The sequence below is a fragment of the Neopelma chrysocephalum genome, unplaced genomic scaffold (genome assembly GCF_003984885.1).
Source record: "Neopelma chrysocephalum unplaced genomic scaffold, ASM398488v2 Primary Assembly neopelma1_42, whole genome shotgun sequence".
Lineage (NCBI taxonomy): Eukaryota > Metazoa > Chordata > Aves > Passeriformes > Pipridae > Neopelma > Neopelma chrysocephalum.
Window position 1 is genome coordinate 8,824,401 of NW_020897700.1, and position 26,006 is coordinate 8,850,406.

Sequence of the window (26,006 nt, forward strand, 5' to 3'; positions counted from 1 at the left end):
ACCCCTGGGCATATACATCACAACACATAATTGAAAGATGTTCTTTTTTTTACCCTATAAATATATATCCTTTGTGTCATCACACACCAAGGACTCCATGTTTTGCAAACGCACTCACATATTCAACCCTTTAACTAGCATCAGCTAAGAGGCTTTTGTTTTGTGGGCTCAAGAAAAGGGTCTGAGTGACACCCATTTGAGAATGAAGATTCCTGGACAGGCCAATGTGCCTGAAATACCAAGGAGAGCATATTACCTTTCATAGCAGACATACTGGGCTTCCTAGCAGACAGTAAAGGAGGGGGCAGAGAGAAGGTGACAGAAATGTGGAAAGAGATGTAGTAGTGGTAAGAGCATGGAGTGTAGAAGAAACATCTTTGGGTGTGAAAGGCGGTGAGTGTAGGAAGCAAATAATCAGTATGACTGGGAAGGAGGATTTCTATGAAAGAAGCTGTTCTGTGCCTTATTCCCTTTTCATTTCTAGACTAGGTGTCTGTTTAGGTGATGCCTCCTGTGACATACTGGTTTTGCTGCAAGTAGTGTATAATGTAACAGTTTTGGCAAATGGGAAGCTGCAATCCTCCTTGGGAAAGGTAATCCATTGAACAGAATGTGGTAGTTGAACAGTAACTCCCCAGAAACCCTACAACAATTCACACAGGAAAAGTTTAGTTATAGATTAACCCCAGATGAGGAGGTTTGATTGCTTAGGCAAACTTAACATCAATTCAGTATAACTGAGAATAACATATTTTGTTCTACTTTTCCTAATAGAATAGAAACATTTCAGGAAAATTGTGATTTGGACACTTCATTTTCCAGGGGGAAAAAAAGCAAAACATTTTGTAGAACTTTCCTGACTTCCTCTAAATCAAACAATATTGTGTATAATTTAGATTATGTTTAGGACAAATGAGAAAATGACAGATAACTTAGGGTTTTCTTTATTTTCATGTTGGTTTTAGCTCCTGTTCTAGCTCCTGTTTCTTTAGTGTAGCTTAGTGAGTTTTTGTGGTGGTTTTAATTTCTTCTGCATGTGCAACATCTTGTTATCTGTCTCATGCAACAACCCATATTTCTCTCTCCCATCGTCTTGATGTCTCTTCTTATCAGTCTCCCTCATTTCTACATATCTTTTTATTCTCTGCATTCGTTTTTTCTCTTTCTTTTTCACCAAATTGACCAAAAGCTCTATCTCATGTGGTTTTCTAGTGGTATTTTAAACTGCAATTCCAGCCTGCCATTAATTTCTCATTCTCTCCCTCAGAATCACATACTGAGTTTTCTCTCACGTTTTTAGAAAGCAGGTCCTTCAGTTTCCTTCCCTCTTCACTCGACTCAGCCATGATTTTTTTTCTCTAGATCAAGACTGCTGTGGTTTTTTCCCTCAGTTATTTTTCTTCCAACTTCAACTTTTCCCCTAGGAGGTAGAACAAGATAGTAAGTTTTGCCCCTTGGATGGCATTCCTCTCGAAATGAGGAAGGTTATTTCTGTTCTCGATGGTGTTTAGTCATTAACAGAGACAGTTTGCTTTGCAAATATTTGTCAATAATTTAGTTAAATAGTAACGAAGAGTAAACTGTTTGATTGCAAGTCCAAAATTCCTTCTCCTGTAGTGGTTCAAGCGGTTTAGGTCATACATAAAAGGGAATTTCAGGTTACAGAGTAAAATATTTTAAAAAGTGCTTTTTAGTATGAACATGTGTATAGGCTGCAAGAACAATTACAAAAATATTCCTTTTAGAAAGTGCATTAACAACCAGAAAATAAAAGTTACAAGTTACCTTATTAATACTTTAAAATATAATTAACTGAAAGAATACACACATTAGACTTTAGGTAATACAAAGCTTATTTTTCCCCAGAGAAAAAGAAATCATGGGCAGAGTACATTAGTAGAGATAATTAGAGATTTGTTTCTTTTCTACCTCCCAAGGTAAGGCTTAATCCTCTCTTTATTGAGAGCCAAGTGTTAGTCAAGGAGCCTGCTGCACAGATTTGGAACTAGGATTTAGCTCATATTTTCAGTATTCTGGGAAGCAGCTATCCTGTGAGTTTATAGTCTGCATTGCTTTTTATTTTATCCTGCATTGTAATGCCCTGGCATGGATTCATGATACATTTGCTAGCTTATATCATGATATAGTGTGAGGCTTTCCATTCATGACCAGTAAACCTCTAGAGCTCTTCTGTCCTTTAGCACAGAAGGGGGTTTGTGTTGGGCACACAATGAATGGCACAGTCTGTGAATGAGAATAAACCGATTATCCCAGAACAATTCTGCCTTTGAGCATTTCAGCATCACGTTGCCCCATTGTCAAGTGTGCTTTAAGGATAAATGCCAAACAAATTTGGGGTTCATTTGAGTGGGGCAGATATTAAGCAAATTGGTCTTCTGTCTTTCTTATTTCCAAACTGTGGTTTGCAGCCTTGTTGTAAACTGGTTGGCTCTTTTAATTTCCAGGTTAGATGGGAAAGAGAAATGTAGCAAAGAGAGAAAACTACATGCTGAGGTTAAGTTTTGGGGTCTTTTTTAAAGGTCTAAAGGTTAGATCTACAATGTATTTAAGTGGTATTTATGTGTGTGATGTTAAAATTTGCTCTCAAGTGAAATTTTGCGCTGAAGGATCTGTAACCCACAGGTGCCAGCTTCTCTGATAATAAAGTTCCCACATAGCACGTGCCCAGAGGTGCCTCAGACTTGCTGGTGCTGGAGAGCTCTGGGTCCCTCTCATCTGTGTAGGTCTCAATGAGGTTCATAGATGAGGTAAGTCCTTCATAACTGGAAATTAATCCAGTCACCCTCCTGGGCTTAATGAACACAGGGTTCATGCAAAATACAGCTAGCTCAGAAGCAGGTAGTGGTACTTTTCAGGAGAAGAAATATGGAGCAAGGGATACTCTGTAGACCTGGGAGAACAGCTTAATAATGATACTTAATAAACCAACCTGTAGGTGCCTGATTCATACTTAACTGTGTCATTTGGATACCAGTCCAGAAAGAGAAGTGGATGGTCTAAAGATGAGCATCTCTGGAAGGGATGGATATTCAGTGGATGTGGGTATCCAAGTGACCCTGTGTGACAGAGGCCCGTTCCTACATGGTGGTTTGCAGGATCATGTAGAGAAAGGGTAGAGAAAATGTTTTGCTGCTTGCTGGGTTGACTTGCTATGGATAGGTTTTTTTGTGTTTAAAATGAAGTTGACATAGAAAAGTTTTATTTATTATGTTGCGCTGGTAAAAAGGCAAGAATGGCCTGTAACCTCTCTTTGTTTGTCCAACGGCTTAATAATTAGAGCATTAATGCAGACAGTAGGTACACAAAGTCCATTTAATTTACTGCTTGCAGGAATTTGAAATGCAATGCCCTTATTGCCAGTCTATAAAATGTTCTAATATTCTGCTTACTGAATTCCCTTTAGTGAAGTTTTGCATGAAATGATTAAATATACTTTGGACTGGGAAGAGTGAGTGTTTCACTTGCTAGTGAGAGTACTCCCAAAGAAAAGGGAAGGTAGGGGAGCCTAGTTCTTATGAATAGTTAATGTAGGATAGTTGCCAGAAGAAGGACTGAAATCCATGTGTCCTCCTTTGTGCAGATCTAACCACCAGGCTGTAGAGGTTACTCTCTTTACATGCAAAAGTTAAAAATTGGGTCATTCGATTGCATATTTTCACACTGGGTAGAGGAACAGCTCCTCACTGCTACTCCTGAACTTGGTGATGTGTGGTGGTGAGAGTATTTTTTGTGGAGTTTTGCAGCATTTAAGGCAAAAATCTCCATGTTTGGTTGGGAAGTGGTTTTGTTTGTTTGTAGGAAGTGCTACTATGGTAACTCAGCAGTTTCCACAAGAACATACCTGTTAACCAAAAACTTCTCCAGTGTAAATGGCATTCCTAGTCAAAAGTGAGTATATGTCACATATGTAAGCGTACCCAACAACTGGGACACATTCAAAATCTAACGGACAGAGGTCAAAATCAGTTTGAATAGAGTCTCTTTGATCTCAGCTGAACAACCAAAACTGTTTACTCTTCTGGAATGAGCAGGTCTATCTCTTTTTACTCCTGTAGGTTTTTTAAAGCATACGGGTCCATCTCAAAGCAAAACAAACTCTTTTTCTGAAACCACTACAAATCTTTGTAATAGCAGAAAGCAGTCTGTTTCCTGCTGTCCTGTTTCCTGCCTTCTGAGTAAAAAACACCCCAAAAGCTCCTGAATGTCTTTTGTACACATCAGGGGTGTACAGGCTCTCTTTTCACCATAAGGATAGGAAGCTGTTGCGGGATTGGCTCACTGCAGAGGCATAACCCTGAATTAGCAGGAAGGAGGCTTAATGAAACCTGAGTACCTAATTACCCCTCAGCTGTGCCTGGAGGTATGAGGAACCTGTGGTGGCAGCTGGGGAGGTGGGTAGGAAAGAGCTGTGAGAGGAGGAAAAACTCACTATAGTGACAGGGAGCTGCAGGAACCTCACTGGGGGCAGGAATTTTACCTTTTGTGCTTTGAGTGAGGAAAGGCTGGGATCAATTAGGAGAGGGGCAGACGTATTTGATTTGCAGTGGTGTTTAGCAAGAGATATGAAAGTTGAGAGGGCTGTGCTCCTCTGTGAGAAGTGTTGCAGCAAGGCCTTGGTGACCACTCTGAAGGAGGTTCACTCTCTTTTTGTGATGCTTACACTCAAATCTTGATGGGGTCTCCAGTTTGCACAGGATTTGCAGGATTTGTATGGCAGCACTGGTGTGGAAAGTTGTTGTTTGCTGATAGAGATCAGCTTGAACAAAGGGATAAGTTGAGTGGTTTCTTGGAAAGAGGCTGATACCTTTGATGACTTGCCCCACAGATTAACCTTTTTTCCCTTCCTGAAAAAAGATGTAGCAAGGTCTGTGCATGTCTTTGGCAGGGCACTGGGTGCTACATAGCTTTGGTATTCATGTTTCTGAGACAGTGCTTTTTCCAGTTGTTTTCTGACATTCATAAACAGTGTCTTCTTTGTCCCTGCCCAAGCATACTGAGTGACTGCTTATGGATTTCTTTCTAATGCCTGAGAAGGAGGCTTTTGAAACTTTGCATTCCAGAAGACATATAGGCAGCATGGCTGACAGACTGGTCATTACCAATGGGAATTTTTGACTTGTTAGGCCTTGTTTCCTCCATAGGCCTACCTGAACCTGGAATTTGTGACTTAAAAGGGCTGTTGGTATATCCCCCATATAACCCATCAGTGAGTGAGAACAAGGGAGCTTGTTTTTTTTTGTCTCTATAGTTCTAAGTAGCTTCAACTCTGAAAAAGACACAAAAATGATGCAAGGTTTTCTATTCTCAGCTAATTAATAGTATCTATAATACCATTGTGAGCAAGTCTGTTGGTTACCTGAGGCCTTTTTTTAGCCATAGAGTTTATTGCTGATGACACAGAGCATGTCTTCATCATATTGGTGTGGTGTAAAACCTGAATCTTGTCACAAAACTCTTGCACAGGACAGGTCTAAATTCAGGAAATCTAGGTAATCTCAGTGGCTACTGTTTGAGCTTGCACATTATCAGGCAGAGCTTTGCTAGATTGTTCTGGTTCAATTTAGAAGCAAATTAAAAAGGAAGCATTTAATTTATTTAGAGAAGATCTATCCCACTTTTATCTAGAACAATTTTCTCTTTTGCAAAAACAAAATGGTCTCCCTGTAGCTAGGATACATATTTTATCTTACCATACGAAGGTTCTCAGCTGCTTTTCCCCTACTAACTTTTAAATGGGAATTTTCTTTCTTCACCCTCAATGAGGCATATATTAGAAATTGTGTTTGATTTCTCTCACAAACCAGGGCTGAACAAAGAACCATTGCTGTTTATCTTCTAATCATTCAGAGCTTTTGTCTTCTACTGTGGTAGTGTATGATATTGAAATGTTAGCTTCTACTAATTGGCAGAACTGAGGTATTCTAATAAGAAATCCAACTAAAACCGGTTCATTACATCTATTCTTGTTAAATATTAACTTTAAATGTAAATTACATACTGGAAACAATCGTATTAGAAGCTCTTCTATGATTAAGAAGTTATTAAGAGTCACTAAAATCCTCCTTATGCATACTTATGTCTTATACTTTTATCTGTGTGTCTTAAAGCTCTAATGGCACTAGAAATAATTTCTCACAATGCAGCTCTCCATAATTCCCACTGGTATGCTGAAAGATAGCATTAAGAACATCATTAAGAGCATAGTCTCTCTATGTTCCCATAACCTCTCTGGTAATTTGCATGTAGCTGTCTAAACTACAGCAAAGTTAATATTCACAGCAAGTTAATACATTGCTAATAGAAATGTGAAGCTCACTTATTCCTCCTGGTTATTAATATTAGTGGCTGGGCACTAATATTAGTGTTTTCATAGGATTTGTTTGCTTGCTAGATATGTGCTAATGACAAGTGCACTCAGAATCTTGCTGGTCACATTCAATTCGTAAGAGCACTCTGTCCTAAAAGCTCGATTATATATCAAGATGGGAAACCCTTTCGTGTTTCCAAATGTCCCTGTAGAGTGGTGTTGGGAGCAATAGCAGGCAGGCTTTACTCTAGATAAACATAATGTATGGATCGTAGAGCAACAGTGTTGGTTGAGTCCATGGGGTATGTACAGCTTCTTTGGGAGACATGCATGTTCTGTGGGTCTAGGAGTGGGCCATGAGGGTACAACCAACACACAGTGAAGAAGTGATTTCTGTTTGCCAGAGCAGTTGAATTAGCCTTTCTGTACATTCTGGCATGCATTGCTATGTTTGATGATCAACAACTGGAAGCATAGATTTGGATGAAATTGCGGGACTTGGTAAGCTGGTACTCAAGACATGAATCTATTCTGCCTGTCCTACCAGGCTGCTGCTTTTATTTGCTGCTAAGGTAAGGAACTATGCTATAGTCTTTCCACATGTGATGAAACAAATATTTTGTTAGAATAGAACATATTTGCATGTATTTGCTACAGTCTTGAAGAGATGTGTTAGCTTCCATCAGATGGCAAGGTGGTAAATCTCATTGATTTAACTTGTTTCTCACTGCTGGCAGCCTTCTGTGCCTTACAGATCTGTTTTTACTGAGACTATTTCTAATGCTCAAAAGTTGGAAGCAGTTTTAAGTTGTTTATTTAAAAGCTGTCAGAGAGCTGAGGAGAATGAATGTTTTCTTAAAGTAGCCTCAGGCTTCCCATCTGATCCTGGGCTGTGCTACTGCTAAGAATGGGGACCCAACTTAAGAGCAGAGAAAGAAAGTGTTGTTACTTAGCACAGCATCTAGTTTTCTTGTACACTGGTTGGAACCTGAATGAACTTTTGCAATAGTATTAAATGTGGCTTTTTCATCAGACCCTCAGGGAAACTGTTACAGAAGGTTTTAATCTTTTCTTTTTGACTTAAAGTCCTTCAGGACCAGGCACTAACACTTTGTATGCTGTCTTAGCATGTCTTGAAGCACTGCTCCATTTGTGCCTGGGATCACTGAATAGTTGTATAATGAAAGGGAAAACAAATGGTAAATGACTCTCAATTGCTTTGGTTGTGCTAACTGCACTTAGGTATTTGCTTAAGTGAAAGCTTTTAGCATGAATAGCTATGCATACAGAAACAAATTCAAGTTTTGAGAGTTCTACCTAAAATTTCTGTTTGCTTCCGCAACAGCTGTAAGGATGAAATAAACAGAATAGTCTGACAGGAACCATATGCCCTTTTTCTTGTTAGAGCTATAACAATCAACTTGTTGTACATTATTGCACTCGCAATAAAATGTTCGTAAGCTACGTAATAAAGGCATTTAGCAGTTAGTCTCTCAGATGCTGAAGAACTCAAGCTGCATTTAATAGGAAATCTTTCAAACAGTCAGCTTGGGTCATAAGGGAAATTGTAATATAAGAAAGGTAAGCATAATGTTAATCAATACTCTATTGTAACTTCCTCTGAGGTATGTAACCAATTGGTTTGGTTTATGAATACACATAAACTGTGTCTGGAAATAACCCCCTAAATGTCTCTTATTTAAATGGAGAGGAAACTTATTTGTGGGGAAACTGCCTGGAATGGTTGTTCATTACTTCTCTAGTATTTGATCATGGTTTTGCAGAAATACACTTTTACACTTTGCTTGTTTAAATACATGGCAACAGAAAATATTGTGTATGTGAATGACTTCTTCTGTGATTTCTTTAAAAGAACAAGTCCTACTTGAAAAGAAGTAAATCTGGCAAGTCAGGGCTAAGTTGTGGTACAGTAAATGATTCTAGCTTTTTGAAAATGAGTACCTAGAGACAACAGCAGCATTAGAATAAGCCCCCTATTCTACAGTTATAATAAGCTTAAAAATGCTACCACAGCCCTTTACAACACACACCTTCTTAGTGTTGAGCTTCTAATGTAATTTAGATGACTGTCAGATCTAACTTTTAAGAAATTAAGTAGTGGCAAGTATAGCAAATTCTAACTTCACTGCCATATATATAAGCCCATTCCTCAGCTTGATGACCTGTTACAAAATCTGAGAAGTTTTATATTTGAATACTTACAGGAAATCAGTAAAGGAGCAGAGTTCTACTATAGCTTTCCAAAATTGAGAGAGAGAAATACAATAGAGACTTAAGGGGAGGTGGTTTAATTCTGCTTCACCTGCATTTAGTTCTTGAGGGTTATGTTTCCTATTTCTTTTGGCTTTCCGGTTGCGTCTGACATTGTAGCATAAGGAAGGTTTATACAACTCTCAGAGCTTGTTCCTAAGTAATCTTCTAGAGACATGGATTTTTTTAATTGATTTTTTTTCCCCAATCCTGTTAGAATAATAAAATGAAGGCAGCTATTCTTTACCTGAAGACATATCAACCTAGTGGCATTTGCCTTCAGATTAGGAATATAAAGCAGCAGGAGACTGATTAAAGCAAAATCTTGTTTCCTTGCAAATGTTACCACTGTTATGTCATTCTAAGTTCTGGTTTGTGTTGTTATTGACCTTGGGCGCTTCAGCGGTACGTGAGTTAGAAAGAAAGATGGCTATTATTATTATTAATCAATACCTACAGAGGACATCTGGGACAAATTCTGATGTATTCTGAAGGTACAATCAGGACTATCTGGAACAGAATGGATATTGGCAACATTACTTCCTGGGAAGGAGGGAAGGAAGCAAAGAGTGCCTAGCCTTCTGTATCTAAATGTGATGTTGGTGCTGTAACAAGAGATCCTGAAGTCAAGACTTTTTTTCCTTTTTTTTTTTTTTGTTTCCCACCTGGATGTCTTGTTTAGAGAAAATGATGTTATGTGACAGGGTTAGAGCTGAAGTTGATAAAAGGTATCATTCAGTTCAGAATTGCTTATTTTGGCACAAAAATAAAATAAAAATAGCTAATGCAATTTTAAAAAATCTTTTGGATTCCAAGATAGGGGATAGGTAGCAATGACTGTGATTATGGGTTTTGAGATTTATAGCTCACTAGTTATTTACTCTCTAGGATGCTAGTGGGATCCCAGAGCTACATATTATTGGAATTTATGGGCAAATGGCAATGTAGCAACATGCTGAGTTGTTGGAAATTTCCATATTTGCTGTATTTTGACAGAAGATCGGTAGAAAAGCATTTCCTAATTTGGTTTGGCTTCCTTGATGCTAATAGATTCCTTGTAAGTTTATGGAAAATAATTTTGTAATTCCTGCTAGAATATGCAGAATGGCAAGATGTGAGAATGTAAGAAGTTAGTATTTTTCATCTTCTGTAAGTGAGACTAAATATAGGCAGCTGGGGGGGAAATTAGGTGTCTGTGGAGGTGTGTCCACCAGAGATTCCAGAAATCCAATCCTATTGTGCCTCATGTTCTTTTTGAGACCTAGGAGCACTAAGGCAATGTATGTTTCTATGAAGTAAAGGTAAATACCCTTTTTGGAATGAATCCTGTTGAATCCTGTTCTTGGAATGAATGCACAACAGAGTTTTGATTCATAAGCATTGGAGTACCTATCTGACCTAACACTGCTTGGTCAGGGATGAGAGGGAAGGATATAAGGAACAAAACACATACATATTGCTTCTCCTTTTTATTTTTGCCTCACCTTGAATCCTGAAAAAAATCAGGCATGTATAGGTGATCAAAAAGCTAGACCATTGTTAATGAAAATATTAGAGCTGCTGTGTACTTTTTATCTATCCATTCTCACAGGATGAGGGAGTTACAGTAGGGTCACTTTTTAGATCCAAGACTCCGTGCTGGTTTATACCCCAGATAACTTAATTTGGTAGAGTTAAGTAGGGAATTATGTGCTGCCTAAATTACAGATACTTGCTATCCTTGTGTAGATTTGGGTTTTATTCATTTCTGGATTCTACTCATGGCATGGTCTTACTCTTTCCTGCTTTATAATGGATCCCTTTATTGAATTATTGAGCAAAACTTTTAAATAAAACATCAAAGAATTTTTGTCTACTATCAGTTCTCCTATAGTCATAAGATATATCAACCCTTAGGACCACTTTCCTCATCAGAATACTGACACTGCTAGACTTATTCCTAAATGTGCTGTGCTCTAAAATGTTCATCCAATATAGCCTTTTTTCTTCTGAAAGTGAAATGACTTGCCTTATAAAATGCAGAATTAGATTGCTTCTTGTACAAATATCTTCCACAGTAATTGTTTTGTTCTTTCTGGCCACCTTAGATGTGCAATAGTTTTATAGGTGAAGAAAACAAGGTACTAGCAAAAAATACAGTTAAATTGCTTCTTAAAAGTACATCCATTACCAGATTTGAGAAAAAGACTGGTGCTTGACTTGCAGCCCTTGGTCATCTTCACTTTTCTGCCTGTTACATACTGCTTTGCTTGGTCTAGAGAGCCACTAAATCCAGACTATGGAACTGTGAATTGTGATTTTTTTTCGCAGCAATCCACTTTGTGTGGAAATCAAAACTTGAGCTCAAGTCTTCTCATGGCCACTTGTGTAAACTCTGTGTTAATGTGTTTGTTTGTTTGTTTAATTTGTCTGCTTATTTGAATGCATTAAAACTGACTTTGTGGTTCTGATTTCTGTTATACAATAACTTTATGCTACCTTTGAGCTTCTTGTCACGTCCATAGAACCAGTAAGTCTGGTTTTTTGCCTGGAGGGGACTAGCGTTTAGTTTGCACATAACAAAACAAAGAGAAGGCATAAAGCACTGTTCAGTTATTCCAGAACCCCAAGAAATATTTTGTAGTGTAAGTATTATGCTTCAAGGATAGATGATATGAGGCTAGTGGGAACAGCATTAAATTTCTGAAAGTAAAATATATGATTCACAGAAAATGAAATTTGAAACAGCTTGGCTTTTTTTTTTCTTTAATAAGTGAAATACCAAAAGGAATATGCATATTTATATTTGAATGTTTAATTTCTGTGAGCGCTATTTAAATATATGTTTTTGTCGTCTGGCTACTTTCTTAAAGTCTGGAATAGTCTTGGTAGGATAGCTGAACTAGAAAACCCTTTTATTATGCCTTGTTGTCTAATATTTTACTCCCTCAAAAGGAAATCAGCTGTACAAGCAGAAAAACTTATTAGGTGCTGATTTTAAAAAAGGGGGAAGGGACCAATTTTCACCACAAGCTAACACTTTTACTGGCAAGAGTTTTTTGTAGGTTTGACCTGAGATGAGAAGGTTCTTTGTAGCTAAACATGACTTCAGTAAGTGCTTGGACAAAATTAAGAACAAGTGTAGGTCTACTGAATGCAAAGACACCACCTCCAGACTTGGGAGGCCCCTAACCTGCATTGAGGTGGAAGCTGGAAACATGTCGAGGATATGATATAGCATTATCTCCTTGCCCTGTTCTTCTGCTCTTCCCTAGAATCTCCTACCAGTCCCTGACAGAAATAGGATACTGGCTAAGCAGTCCTTTGCTGTATGGCTTTAATCTGTGCTCTTAGTGCACCTTCTTGGAGTTGGCCCCACCTGTGTGTGTCTGGGCAACAGAAGATCTTTCTTACTGCTTGGGCTTGTCAGTGTGTTTTCAGCTGAAACTCTTTGAACTCTTGTAAATAACTGATTTTCCAACACCCTGCCCCCACCCTCACCCCCATTTAATACAAAAGTAAAGCAAGGGAGTCAAAGGCAGTTCAAGATGTATTTACATACAAACTTCATTTGAATCCTGTGACAACCTACTTCCCTGACTGCTTCTCATACCAAATTCTAACAATAGGGTTTCTTTGCTTTATGATCTAAATTGTTTTACTTTTTGCCTTCAGGGACCTAGATATGTCTTTATAAATTAGGTTTTTATCTGTATCAGATGCTCCTGGCATTGCAGAGTCTCAAGTTTTCTATATTAATTATCTAATATTTCACATATGTAACATTTCAAAGATCTTTTTTATGCTTTAGTTTGCAGCATTTCTGTGAGGCACACTCCCAAAGACAGCTTCTTCTCGCAGTTTGCCCAGCTGACTGTAAATCTTTCTTTCCTTTGTTGATGAAATGTTAGTAAGCTGCTGTCAGGCACTTCTTAGCTTTCTATCAGTTACTGCTTCTTCCCTGAGCTGTTGGAAACTCCCAAATTATGCATCCGTAGCTCCTGCTTAATTTGCAAGAGCCATTAATTTCTGCCTTTAATTCCTATTCCAACTGGCAGTGGGGATTGTGGCAGTCCCAGGCTGTGCTGCAGTACTTGACACCTTAGATTCTTCTACTGAAACTTGAACGTCTTCAATCGCAGTCAAAGATCTTTTCATCTGTTATTGGTTGTTTAGGTCACTTACTAGGCTCCATCAGCATGCTGTTCTCTGATACAGAGCTAAATCACACAAAAGACAAATGAGAGAGGGGTTTTGTTATCTTTTTGCCATGGGATCTCCCAGGCTTTGCCCAGGCCCACTTCTCCTGGTCTTGCACAAATAATGTAGCTCTGTAGTTAGCAGAGGGTCAGAAGATTCTGTTACGTTGTGGTTCAATGCTGTGATGTAACACTATTGTTATTGTATGCTGATAAAAGCTGTTCCCCACCCTGTTTCATCACAGCTGGGCTTCTCAGCCCCATGAGGATTGCTGGCTTTGCAGCTTGGGCTACCCCAGATCAGCTGGAGGTAGAACCATGTTTTCCTGTATAAGTCTGAGGAGCCAGTTTATTTGCTCCATTTTGCAGAACACCATCTGACCACAAGAAAGGTAGTGTTCTGAAAGGTTGTGAGATGATTTGAGCACACTAATGTTTTCTGTACCCTAGAAAATAATCCAAGAGATGTGACTGCTCTCTAATTAAGCAGGAGAAAATGCCACAGCTACATACTGACTCGCTTTTTCTTCTCATATGCACTGTGCCCCATGTAGGCATAGTATTTAGGAACTGAGCATCAGATCTTTAATAAGATGTTCCAAAGCTATATCCTTTCCCTACGCTTTCCTCAAGCCACCTCATTTCCACCCATTCACAGTCTGGACATGGTTTGATTCTGATTCAGAAATCAGTAAAAGACTGCCTCTCTCTTGTATTTGCAGAGATGAAATAAGAGTTCAGCAGGGAGCTCACTGACCAAACATTTCTAAAAGCAAACCACTTGCAGGGGTGAGAGACAAAGGTGCTTCTGTCAGGGCTACAGGGAGGGATACCAGCAGGGAGAAGAGGAAGGGGAATGCTTGTCAGCCCCTATCTTCTTCCATACATGTGCAAGGAGATGAGAAAGCTCCTTGTCTTGTCAACATCATCAGAAGTCAGAAAGTGTCTGTGTGTGTGCGCGTGTGTGCACTGCAAGGAATGCAAATATGATAGCAGAATTAAAAATTACAGCAAATCATAAACTGAATGTGATTTAACGATGATAACAACAATAAAAAGCTACGTCCTTTTTGGGACTGCAAAAAGAGGAAAGTTATTAAGAGAGCAGACAGTGCCCATTTCTGTGACACATGATGTTATTCCTGGGGTTGTCCTGTGCAGAGCCAGGAGCTGGAGTTGATGATCCTTGTAGGTCCTTTCCAACTCAGGATATTCTAGGATATTTACCACTAGGTGCTATTGCTTAAGAAAGGAGAACAAAAGGGGAGAATGTGAACATGGCCTTAGGAAATATGATCTGTATTCCTGTGCTTCATTAGAACAGGTTGTGTAGGAATGCTATGTTTATTCTGTCAGCAGAGATTGTTTTTTTAAAGAAAACAGTGTATTAGTTGTGATTTGCTTTATTTTGTCTTGTAAGAGATGGATAAAAAAGACTTTTAATGATTCACCAAATTTACATGGAAACTAGATGTGATTTTATTTCACCTTTGTTCGGAAACTCCCCAGGTTAAAAATATTTCTGCACCTTGCTGTCAGTGGTGTTCCTGTGGGTTGTGGTCTGTATAACTGGACATGTAGGTCAGAGAGAATTTCACTTGCACTCTTAGAGGGATATAATGCCCCATTTTTCTCTCTACCACAATAGCAGAAAATTCTGTGATCATTGTCCAGCAGAGAAGTGATAATTAGGTAAAAAGAACCGTGATAATGTGTTGCAGCACAAAGGGTTTTTACATGAGTACAGATGTATTGCTCCCAACCACTGAACCTATACTTTATGAAAATTATCATGCACTTGGTGCGAGGAGCACCTTCCTCATCTTATGCTATCTGTGCATGTGGACGAATATTACAGGAAACTCACTTGTACATCCACTTGGGAGTGTATCCTTCCTATTAAAAAAAAAAAGCCATTTTTAGATCATATCTCGCGGTAGAAGATACTAGATTACAAGCAGACTACTGCTGAGATAATTCACTTTTTTCCATTGTATTTCTTGGGCTAGAGTTCTTGTTCCGCCAAAATGCAGACACCAAAATACCAATACACCAACAAGATGGTATTCACAATATTTTCAATGTCAGGAAAGATTTTAACAAGTCTTTTTGTCTTAAAGTGCATGCTGAACATGAACATAACTATGAAAATCATATGGTAATGGTATGAAGGAAGAGAGATTTATTTTCCCACATCAGTTGTCTTATGGAATGATAGTGTGCACACTGTATTGATCCCTGACAGTGGGAAGGTAGAATAACCACAAGAGAGATCACCACTCTTTCATCTGCTTAGAGGTAATTGTATATATAATAAGCTAGGATCTTTTAGCATAAACAAGACCTCTGCATAAGGATAGTAAAGAGGTATATACCAAAAAGTGTGCTGATTTTGGCTGCAATAGACTTAACTTTGTTCACAGTAGCTGGTATGGGGCTGTGATTTAGATTTGTGCTGAAAACAGCATTGATAACAGAGGGATGTTTTCATTGTCACTGAGCAGCACTTACACAAGATCAAGGCCTTTTCTGGTCCACATCCCACCCCTCAAGTGAGGAGGCTGGGTGTGCACAGAGAGTTGGGAGGGGACACAACTGGGATAGCTGACTCCAGCTGACCAAAGGGATATTCCATACCATATGGTGTCATGCCCCACATATACAGTAGGGGAAGAAGGAAGGGGCAGATGTTCAGAGTTTTGGCATTTGTCTTCCCCAGTCACTGTTGTGATGGAGCCCCGTTATCCTGGGGATGGCTGAACACCTGCCAGCCCATGGGAAGGGCTGAATGAATTCCTTCTTTTGCCTTCCTTTTGGGTGTGGCTTTTGTTTTCCCTATGAAACTGTCTTTATCTCAACCCTCAACTTTTCTTACTTTTACCCTTCCAATTCTCTCCCCAGTCCTGGGGATGGGGAGTGAGCAAGTGCCTGCGTAGGGCTTGGTTACTGGCTGGGGTTAAACCATGACAGAAGAATAATGGACATCACGTAAGAACTAGGGACTAGTAGGTAAAATGGTCTAGCAGTGAGTTTATAATTACAGGGGATAAAATGATGCAAGGCAAAATTAAACTGTGGAAGTTACTGTTGTAAGGTGCTTTGGGTGCAGCAAGCGTGTGCTTCAGGGGAAAATTCATAGGGGAAGGGGGTCCATCAAAGGCTACTAAACATGATGATGTAGATTTAAAGTTCAGGCTCAGAGATTTTAACACTGTAGCATGGAGACAATAGCAATCTATCCTTACCATGTTGTTATATTCTTTTCCTGCTGGGCTAGATGAACTTTTGGCTTGTCCTGGCATAGTACTACCATTCTTGTATTAGTGAATGTGGCTTTGCAAATATATGCCAAACTCACTAACATATCTGTCTTTATGCATTCCCCTAAATAATGTAGTTTTTACCTTTTGTCTTCATGGAATTTTGTACAAAATAATACAAACACTTGAGTATATTGCAGAATAGTCACTTTCTCAGTATCTCTTCCTAGATACTATGTAAATTAAAAGTAGGCTCTTGTGACAGATTAAAGAATTAAAAGCAAATGTCTGGTCAAGTGAACATAGGTTATCTTCATATTGGGGAATAACCATTTTAATCATCTTCATGATTGTTTTCTTGCACTCAGAGCCTAAGATTCTTCACTGTCTTTGATTTAGGATGAAGCATTCTCTGTTTAAATATTTGAATCCATGGCACGGAGGTAACCTTCACCTCTATGCAAGTGTGTTTGGAAAATGTGCAATGCTTTGCAGAAGACTTAGTACTTTTCCAATATACAGTCATCATTGATTAGTTAAACCACTATCATGTAACTATTGCAGAGGCATGATATTAGAAGTCTCCAGCAGTTACCTCTCTCTGGGTTGACATTGAACATGGGCAGGCATTGTCTCAATCTACTGATGCAGTATTAACTGAAACTCCTGCAGTCTCACTTCTCTTAGCTATACCGTGTTTTGCACTACATGAGGCATTCCTATGATAATGTATTCTGTGCACATTCCTTTCACCTCTGCAGGCAGTATTTGACATCTGAGGGTGCTGCTAGGTGGCCACAGTTGGTAGGAGGGCAGGGGAAATGAAAGGAGGAAACTGCCATCGCACCTTCCTCTCTGCATCCATTCCTTCCTCTGGAGTAGCCATGGGCATCTTTACTTGATTCCCTCCTCACTGTCCCCCTGAAGGAACCTGATTGCATAGAGGCCTTTTAGCTTTTCTTGATGTAAAGTAGGGAAGGTGAGAGGGAGCAGAGAGAAGGGGTGGAGATGAATATGGCAGAAGACAACAGTAAGGTGTATACTGAAAATGTAATGCTTTAATTTGTAATGACAGGATGTCGTGAACTCTTTAAACAGGTTTTGCTGTTTATAGGTTTGCTGAGATTTCATTGAGAGGGGGATACTTAAATCCTGATTAAATCCTGTAATACTGTGAGGGAATAAAAGCTTTTTTTTTCAGTCAGAAAGATATGCAATCTGAGAGAGAACAATTGCTTGCTTTCTTGCTAGGAAAGGTCTTCACTTCCTGCATTTCCTAACTCTCTGCACCTTAAAAGGTAAAGAGCAAAATCAGTTTAACCCACTAGAATCTAAGGAACAATCATATTTCAAACAACTACCATAAATTTGTTAAGCTTCTTTCCTCCCTTCCCCCAAATCTCAATATGGCAGATGACCAAAATGCCACAGGTACCCCACACTTCCTTCACTTGTCAAAAATTCTTGTGACTCATTTCCCATTCTGGCTAGATTGCTGTTAGAAGGTGTGTGCAGTCTTCTAATTTATGGTTAACAAGTCTGTATTATCTTTCTAATCCCAATTGTCGTGCAATAACAATTCCTCATGTGGGTACTACAAATAATTTCTCATAAGTTTACCAACATTAAGAAACATATCTTAAGGAATGAGAGAAAGCTTATTATAATAATTGTTTGCAGGTGTTAAATGAAAAGCATTATAGAAATGTATATAACACTCTATTAAACCAGTCTCATAATAAGAGATGCATAGTGATAAAGAAGCCTACATATTACACAACTCAGAAATCAATTTCTTAGTCTTCCATCATTCAAAGAAATCACATTCCAATCACTCAAGTGACATGAATTTTCATACTTACAGTAATCTCCTGTATGGACAGTATATCAAAAATAGTTCCCTGAAGAATAAGGCTAATTTTCTAACCCAGTCAACCCTCACTTTGAAGTCTGGATTGGGATGGTGATGGAAAATTTTCTGCAAAGGTTGAAGTACTGAGCCTTAAAGCATTCTTTATTCTTCCAGTATAATGATGGCAAATCTACCCTCTCTCATTTCAACCTTTGAATAAGTCCCTAAAGCAGAAATCAACAGTTTCACCTTGCTGTGCTTGACTCTTTCAGTGCCTTTCTCTTCTAGATCTTGTGCAACTGCCATTAATTCTACATGACATCCTATTTCAAACTTTTGATTAGTCTTACAGAAGTGAAACTGTTAGCAAGGTCTTTCAATCACAGAAGTACATTTCTTTTGCATACATAACAGGCTCTTGTTAAAGTTGCTTAATGAATTATATCCAGGGTTTGCAGAGGAAAGGTATGCTGGTTTGGACAGTCCCTGCAATACTGAAAAGCTGGGAATATTCCCTTTTGCGGAAGGAGGTCCTATTCAGAAGGCTGGAGATGGCTGTGCCTTTTTCCCTTGTGAGAGGTCTCTGCAGCCCCTTCCTGGCTCTTCTGAAGGTGCTGATTGCTCACCTCCTACTGCTGTGCTCAGCCCAGCTTTGCCTTGCTGTGCCAGCCCTGGTGCACCAGTGCTGTGAAACCATCTGCAGTGGCTGCGCTGCTGGGGTGTCCTCACTGCCCATGCCAGGGAGGGGGGATCAGAAGAGGTGATATGGCCTTTTGTGTGAAACTTTAGGCTCTACCAATACAAATAATATTTTTTGTCAAAGTACACTTAAATGCAGACTAGAGTGAGTCAGTATGGATAGCAGCAGTATGGGTTGTGGTTTTTTCTTGGTGTTTCAATGGTTTCACTGAAGAGCACATTGGATATGCAAACCCCAAAGAGGCTCCAGCACACAGAGAAATGTGTTCTTAGATGGGTAAGAAAACACTAACGCTTATAACTTCCAGTTCAAGCAATAATGTGGAAAGCAAAAGACTGAATGAATTAACTCACTTGTATTAAGATGCCAAAGACACTACCTTGCCAGCTTCTGACAGTAGCTATGTTTCACTGGCTGTAACTAAGATTGTCATAGAATATCTGTACACTAGCTCTTATTTCCATCTTTTTCATGTCTATCTATGAAATCGGAATCTAAAATTGAGAGACCTGTGAATGACTCATGACAATACTTGACATTTAAATGAGCAACAAAAAGTATTTAGGGAACTCCATGACTATTTTCAGATTAGAGAAAATAATGGTAGTTTCTGGGGAATGCTATTGGAGATCATTGTACTTCACAGATGAGCACACTTTTGGAGCATTGAAGGAGGATAAACAAGCCAGAAAATGAACATGATTATGCTTTATGAAGGAACTGAAAGTATAGGAAAGTGCCAGTCTCATAATACTGCTCTTGTGGTATTAAATTACCTAATCAGATCCCAAAGTCCTGCACCTGATATTTTTTCCTCTTATGCTGACCACCAAACATTGGGATGATTGTGTGGGCTGCCGAGTTGTGTAAAGACAACAATTCCCTACTACTCTTTCCAGCTGGTAAAGTATTAGTGTATCCATCTCTCACCATGGAGGTTCCCAGAAGAGTTAGTGTAGCTTTTGAGGGACTATGTAATACTTGTAATGAGACTCAAAATCCTTGTATTCAACTTGAAATGGCTTTATGGGGAGTAAAAATTTAATGCACTTAACTGCATAAAATTATATGCATGCTGACCACCCCTATTCCCCTTCAGTGTAGTGAAAATCAATTTGCAAAATGATGCTTGGAGCTAGTTTGAATGAATTATGTGATCTCCAATGCTTTAAAAAATATTCCTGAGCCTGTAGGGACCTGATCGTGACCTGTGCTATATTCTTCACAGGCATTGTCTGTAACATGAGGTATGAAAGCTCAGTGTCTCACAGAACTGGCTGCTGAAACAGTCATATGGCAACAGGAGCAAGTGCAAAGATGTACCACTGTGTGCCTGTGACAAGTGCCTGGCTTCAGGGGGGTTGATGCTCTGGAGAGTCTCTGCTGGCCTGCATGAGTGACCAGAAGACTCTCTTCTCTGCACCTCAGTTCCTACAGGTTCAGATTGTTTTAGGTGCATAAGCCTCTGTAGGGTGGTATTGCTGTATGTTACATACATTAGGCTTTAAAATCTATAGGGAAAAAGAATACGAAAATACTTGCTCTAAACCCACTCAAAACCCCCTCTAAATTGATTCTCACCTTCCTTACTTGAAAGCACACTGGTTAGTGATAGCTGTACCTGCTCTTCCATTTCTTCTTGACAAGCTTGTGTTGGACAAGCACAGTCCTTGCTGCAGAGGCTGGCAAGGCAAGCAGGGAGACGAAAAGGGGCAGAGCTGTCCTGGGGGAGCTTGTTTGTGCGTGGGCCCCAGCTCTGGCTCCAGAGGTCCCTGGCAGGCAGCTTCCCTCTCCCACCAGCCTGAGGGCATCTTTCAGTGGCCATCTCTACTGAAACCCCTTGAGATGAGCTGTTGATTCAGACTGTGCAGATGTCGGCAGATGTTTCTTCTCATGGCAATATAACAGTGAACCTTGGGCTTGTGTTTCAAATTTCCCTGAGCAGTAGGGCAGAAACTGATGGGAGCCCAATTCTAGCCCCTAGGTTTCGTAGCAACTCTGACATCTCACCACCTGTGTAGACACAAGTCTACCAAAATAAAATTATTCTGAGAACGAGACATTTTTAGATGAGAGAGAAAAGAAGAAATAATAGCAGGTAGGAAAAATGTGAAAAAAGGACAAGGGAGTTTGGAGTAAGGCAGTGACTGACTCGAGAATGTACATAGCCCAGTTCAGCTGAGATTGTCCTAACATCAATAAGTTTCAAGCAAAGGCATTTCAGACCCTTATTGCTGTCCTGGTGACAAGGGAAGTGTTACCTTACAGCCCCCCCCATATAATATATATATTATATAATATATATTGTATTATATATAATCACATAAGGATTATATATCATCTTATCCAGGATAGTGTAAGGAAGCTTTGCTTGCCCTAAGTTAATGCATGGTTAAAAGTAAGTTGCAGAACTTAACTGGCAGATCTTACTCATACAGCAGTCTCAGTGCTTCTGATGGCTAAAATTTGAAGGCTGGCACACTGTAATCAACATTTGAAAAATGAATGGACTTCACATGCCTGATCCTGTGCTCTTACACTATATGGACTGTTGGAATTGAGAGCAGAGAAGAAAATATTAAATGTTCACAGTCAAGAGAAATGCAACAGGCTTCCAGTCTGTCGGTAACAGATTTTTAGAGTGAGATAAACATGTAGCCCCTGAAGGAGCAGAATCACTCCTGGAGTGTGGTTGTTTATCTCAAAAATTATTCAAATGGCGTCATGGAGATTCTCATTGAAAGTCATGATGATTTCCAGAACTAGCACTCTAGCAGAGAAGGGGGAGAGAAACAATACTGCCAAATCTGAAAGTACAATCTGGAGTCTGAATGAATGAATGAATGTGGGATTGGTCTGTCTTCTTTTGCCTAGTGGATGGCTTGCGTCAATTTGTTCCCAGTGTTGTCAGTTATATCCTTAATGATTCCTGCTCTTGTGCATGGTAATTTTTTGACCAAGTAAAAGCTATTGGACTGGGCTGGTACACAAGATAAAGGGAAATAGATCATCTTTCCTTGTGTTGGTTCTTCACAGCTTGTGACAGGAAAAAACAAGAGTTATAAATTACAACTCCATACAGAAATGGGGAAGATGAGATCTTCTCACAGTGATATTTCTTAATTATACCCTTCAGGATTTTGGAAACCTTCAAAAGCAGTGTTATGTTTTCCCATCACATAATTCATTTTATGCAACTGAGAATTACAAATATACAGATATGTACATTATCACATCTAGGAAATGAAGTCAAGAAAGACTGGAAAACATCTCTGGGTCATACATATGTGCATGTGTTCACGCTGCTCAGCTCCTGCTCCCTCCCATAAAGGCTGTGCTGTTACATGTGGGGAGGGGAACAGCAAACAGATGACCTTGCTGATCCTGTAGACATGCACAAGTGTAGCTGACATGAGAGCAGAAAAAGAGCTGGGTTTCCTAATGGGGTAATGGCATAATGGTATCTTGCTTTGATCAGAAAGGCGTACTAGGCATTCCTGGCCCTGGGAGCATTGAGTGCCAAATGTTGTTGATATAGATACTAAGTGTATACACTGTGTGCCATCTGGGACACTGGCTTTAGGAAAGGGGACACCAAGCTGTTGTAAGTTGCTACCATGGTGTTGCTGAAGTCCTGGGGCAGGTAAAGTTTACACTGGCTGATGATCTGCCCGGGTTCATTATGGTGGAGGGATGTCTAGGATTTCATTTTCTATGGTACTTTCACCATACCCGTCTCCTTTTCCCCTTAAAAGTCTGTCAAAACAAAGCCCATTTTAAAAGAAATGAATGTAGAAAATGTGAAACATAAGGATCTTTTACAAAGCGTCTTTTACAGTGCTGGGGACATAGACTTCCTCAACATACATAATGGCTTATCTTCCACTGCCCTGTTCTAAGAATAAAGATTATAGGCAAACAGTCTACCTTTCTTTACAAGGCCTTGATTTACATCCCTGAAATCTCAAATTTAGCTATTACAATGAAGTCCTGTTGCACACAGAGCTGCCTTTTTATCACCACTTAAAATCTAATTAATCCGTATTGAAGCACAAAGATTTCTGTTGTGTTTTAGGGTGAGGGGTCATAGAGCCCTCTTTGTTCATCCTCAGGCTAGTAATCATCAGGCATTGGGATATAATTTTACCAAGCAAATTGGAAGGTAACAGATCAAATCCTTATCGGAAAGCCTAACTCATGGTTTAGTGAAGCCCTTCGTCCTTTATGTGAAACTTTATATTCATGAAGAACAAAAAAGTGTTTCAGAGCTTGCAAAGGGTTAATAGCAAGGGCTTATATTCTGGGAAGCAGAAAACTAAAACCATCATAGCTTCCACCATCACTCAAGGTAGCAGCTGGTACAGAACTGCTGGGGAGACCTTCCTTCCTCCTCAAGCTTTCAGGACTCTGCTCTTATAATGGCCTTGGTCTATCAACCAATGATGCAATTAAGTGGCATACTGTTCTCTCTGTTGGGATGGGTCCTGTCCTGTCTCACCACCTATCTACCCCAGTGGAAAAATCTTAACTTGGAACTGAATGAGTTGGAGATCTGGACCATGGGACTCTGGCAAGCTTGTGTTGTACAAGAAGAAGGGGGAATGCAATGCAAGGACTTCGATTCTTTCCTAGCTTTGCCTCCAGAGCTCAGGATTTCTAGGATTTTGATGTTTTTTTCCAATGGATCAGGGCTTCTGGGCCTCTTGCTCTCGGGATTTGGGTTGGACTGTTTGAAAATTGGTGAAAGACAACAGGAACAAAAGAAACGGTTGTTACTGTTTGGAGGAATGCTCGTCTGGATATCGGGGATTACAGCTATTGTCCCAGTTTCTTGGGTTGCCCATTCCACAGTCCAGGAGTTTTGGGATGAGAATATACCAGACATTGTTCCCAGGTGGGATTTTGGGGAAGCATTGTTTGTTGGCTGGCTTGCTGGATTTTGTCTAATATTAGGAGGATCCCTACTTAATTGCACAATCTGTTCCACTGAAGTCCATCCGTCTTCAGTCCATTACACAGTAGCAGAACAGCAGGATCAGTGTCAACGCTTGGAAACTGAAACTAGGCCTTAAAATGGAAGGTTTTAAGCAGTACAGAAATACTGTCCTATCTTTTCCAAACCCTAGTGCAAGCCAGAAGCTTGTTCCAGTAGTAATTCAAAGGACTCTTTGTTACCTAGCTGATTTCCTAAATTTATGTCTGTTTTCTCCATAAACTGGTATTGGAAGGTGGTGTGTTTTCTCACCTGGGGAACTGCTTAAAACTGTGTTTCACAGAAAAATGCTGAAATTTTTGTAGACTCTGCAGGAGAGGTGCTTTCACTTTCTCAACTGCACTGTAAAATCCTGAAAATGAATATGCATGTTCTCTTACAGCTTGGGTTTTAACAAAAATGTGCTTCCTTTTTTATGTAACCACTGAAATGAGCCTCAAAGCTTGACTCGCTATTTCAATTTTCCACTTGCCTAACGCAGTGATGTACAAACTAGAGGAGATTTCCTATCCTAAACAGTCTATAAATACCTGCATTGCATCAAATGGTTTTTCTGTATATTTGAAAATGGTAGTTTTCTGAAATTGTAGCAAGCTTAGCATATATCTTTTTGTGCATGGGGTGTGATGGTATGGGTGCCTCATACCCAGCAAGTTGTGTTTTCCCAGTCTACCACACTTAACTGCCCATACAAGTTATTCTAGGCACTTCTGGCACCTGCATACTTTATGCACAAATATAGCCTGAGAAATGCTAATTTAAAAAACTAGTTACACTATCTTCTTCAGATACAGTCTTGAGGCATTATGCATCCTATCCACAGCTCCTTAAGCTCCATTCACTCATGTTTGGAATATGTTGCTGTGCAATCTTTGACTTTGAACATACAACATTTAACTTGCCACAGAGCAGACAGCATCATTTTCTCTAAGTGGAAGTGCATCAATGTAGTACTAGAATTTAATATGAAAACAAACTGTGAGATGCCAAAACTAGCAGAACTGCTGTAATGTTTTAGCAGATTAATGGAAAGCCAAGCATATACTTTTCTTAAAAAAACAAACAAACACAAAACTAACAAAAGGTGAGCCAGCTGTGGCCACACACTTCTGCTACTGGTTTACCACACCACCTCCCAGCACATGGAACCAGGCTATCAAAGCAGGAGGGAGGGGGAGAAGTATTTCATGCTTCATAAAGCATTATTTTAACTTTTGCTTATGTACAGTATGACAAAGAATTGATTGGAACAATGCCTGCAAAAGCCAGCAGTTTGGCGCTTCTGTGACTGCAAAAAATGACCTTGGCATCCAGACACAGGCTACAGTTTGCTGGATTTCTGTTGTCTGTGCTAGGATGGATTTTAACTAGTACCTGTAAGTATTTATCAGGCTGGAAAAAACTCATCTTAGACCTAAATATACTGGAGCTTGGACCATGGGACTCTGGCAAACCTGTGTAGTCCAACGTGTAGGAGGAACATAGTGTAAGGATTTTGATTCTTTCCTAGTTTTGCCTCTAGAATTCAAAATTTCCAGGATTTTAGTGTCTACATCAAAAGGACTAGGACTTCTGAGTGTTGTGATCACTGGTCTTGGTTTGGACTGCCTAAAGATGGAGGATACAGAGCAGAAGCTAAAGAAACAGCTGTTACTACCTGGAGGAACACTCTTGTAGATGTCTGCAGTCCCTGTGTATTAGGTTGCCTACACTATAATCCAGGATTTTTGGAGATTGTGCCCAGATGGGAAATTGGGGATGCACTGTTCAGTGGCTGGTTTGGTGGATTTTTTGTAATTCTAGGAGGATCTCTATTCCTCTTCACAATGTGATTATCATCTGACTCAATTACCAGAGCAGTATGCAATGGCAGATATACAAGATGCCCAGCAACATCTGGAAACTGGAAATGGAAGACTTTAAAAAAGGCAGATATCAGGTTTTCCGATTTCTTATTCTTGCATTACAGCAAGAAAGATCTGCTGAACAGAGAGGTCACTGTTTACAAGATCGGGGGAGGGGTTCTTTCTTACTAAGTAGTATCCACTGCTGTATTTCTCTAAATGCGATCAACTGCAGATTTTGTTTTTGTAGTATGGCTTGGGTTTGTTTTTTTAGAATGAGTATAAAATTTTTAATCTCTAGGCCTGCATGGAGACTTGATCATATCTTAAATAGCAGAACTCCTACTGGGGCTGCTTTAAACAAAGTATTTTTTACAAAAATAATATTAGTTTAATTCTAAAACAGTTTGTAGTGCCAGTTCAACATGCATAACAAAACCCTAATGCAGTACAACCTTGAATGAAGTTCACTGGGTGGTATCATTTACAGTAAACTAAATGTTCTCAGACATAATGTCATGTAATACAAGATTCTCCATCATGACTCTGTGAGAGCAAGAGAGATAATATGACAACCTGT

The 26,006-nt window shown here is 39.5% G+C and overlaps 1 protein-coding gene and 1 pseudogene across 1 annotated transcript; both read left to right on the forward strand.

Moving 5' to 3' along the window:
* The first annotated feature begins 23,007 nt into the window (after window positions 1–23,007).
* LOC113964408 (claudin-22-like) lies at window positions 23,008–23,661 on the forward strand. The gene has a single exon (XM_027676653.1). It carries the CDS (start codon window positions 23,008–23,010, stop codon window positions 23,659–23,661), a length of 654 nt encoding a protein of 217 aa, XP_027532454.1.
* A 1,218-nt stretch (window positions 23,662–24,879) lies between these two features.
* Window positions 24,880–25,414, forward strand: LOC113964506 (annotated as a pseudogene).
* Window positions 25,415–26,006: the final 592 nt, after the last annotated feature.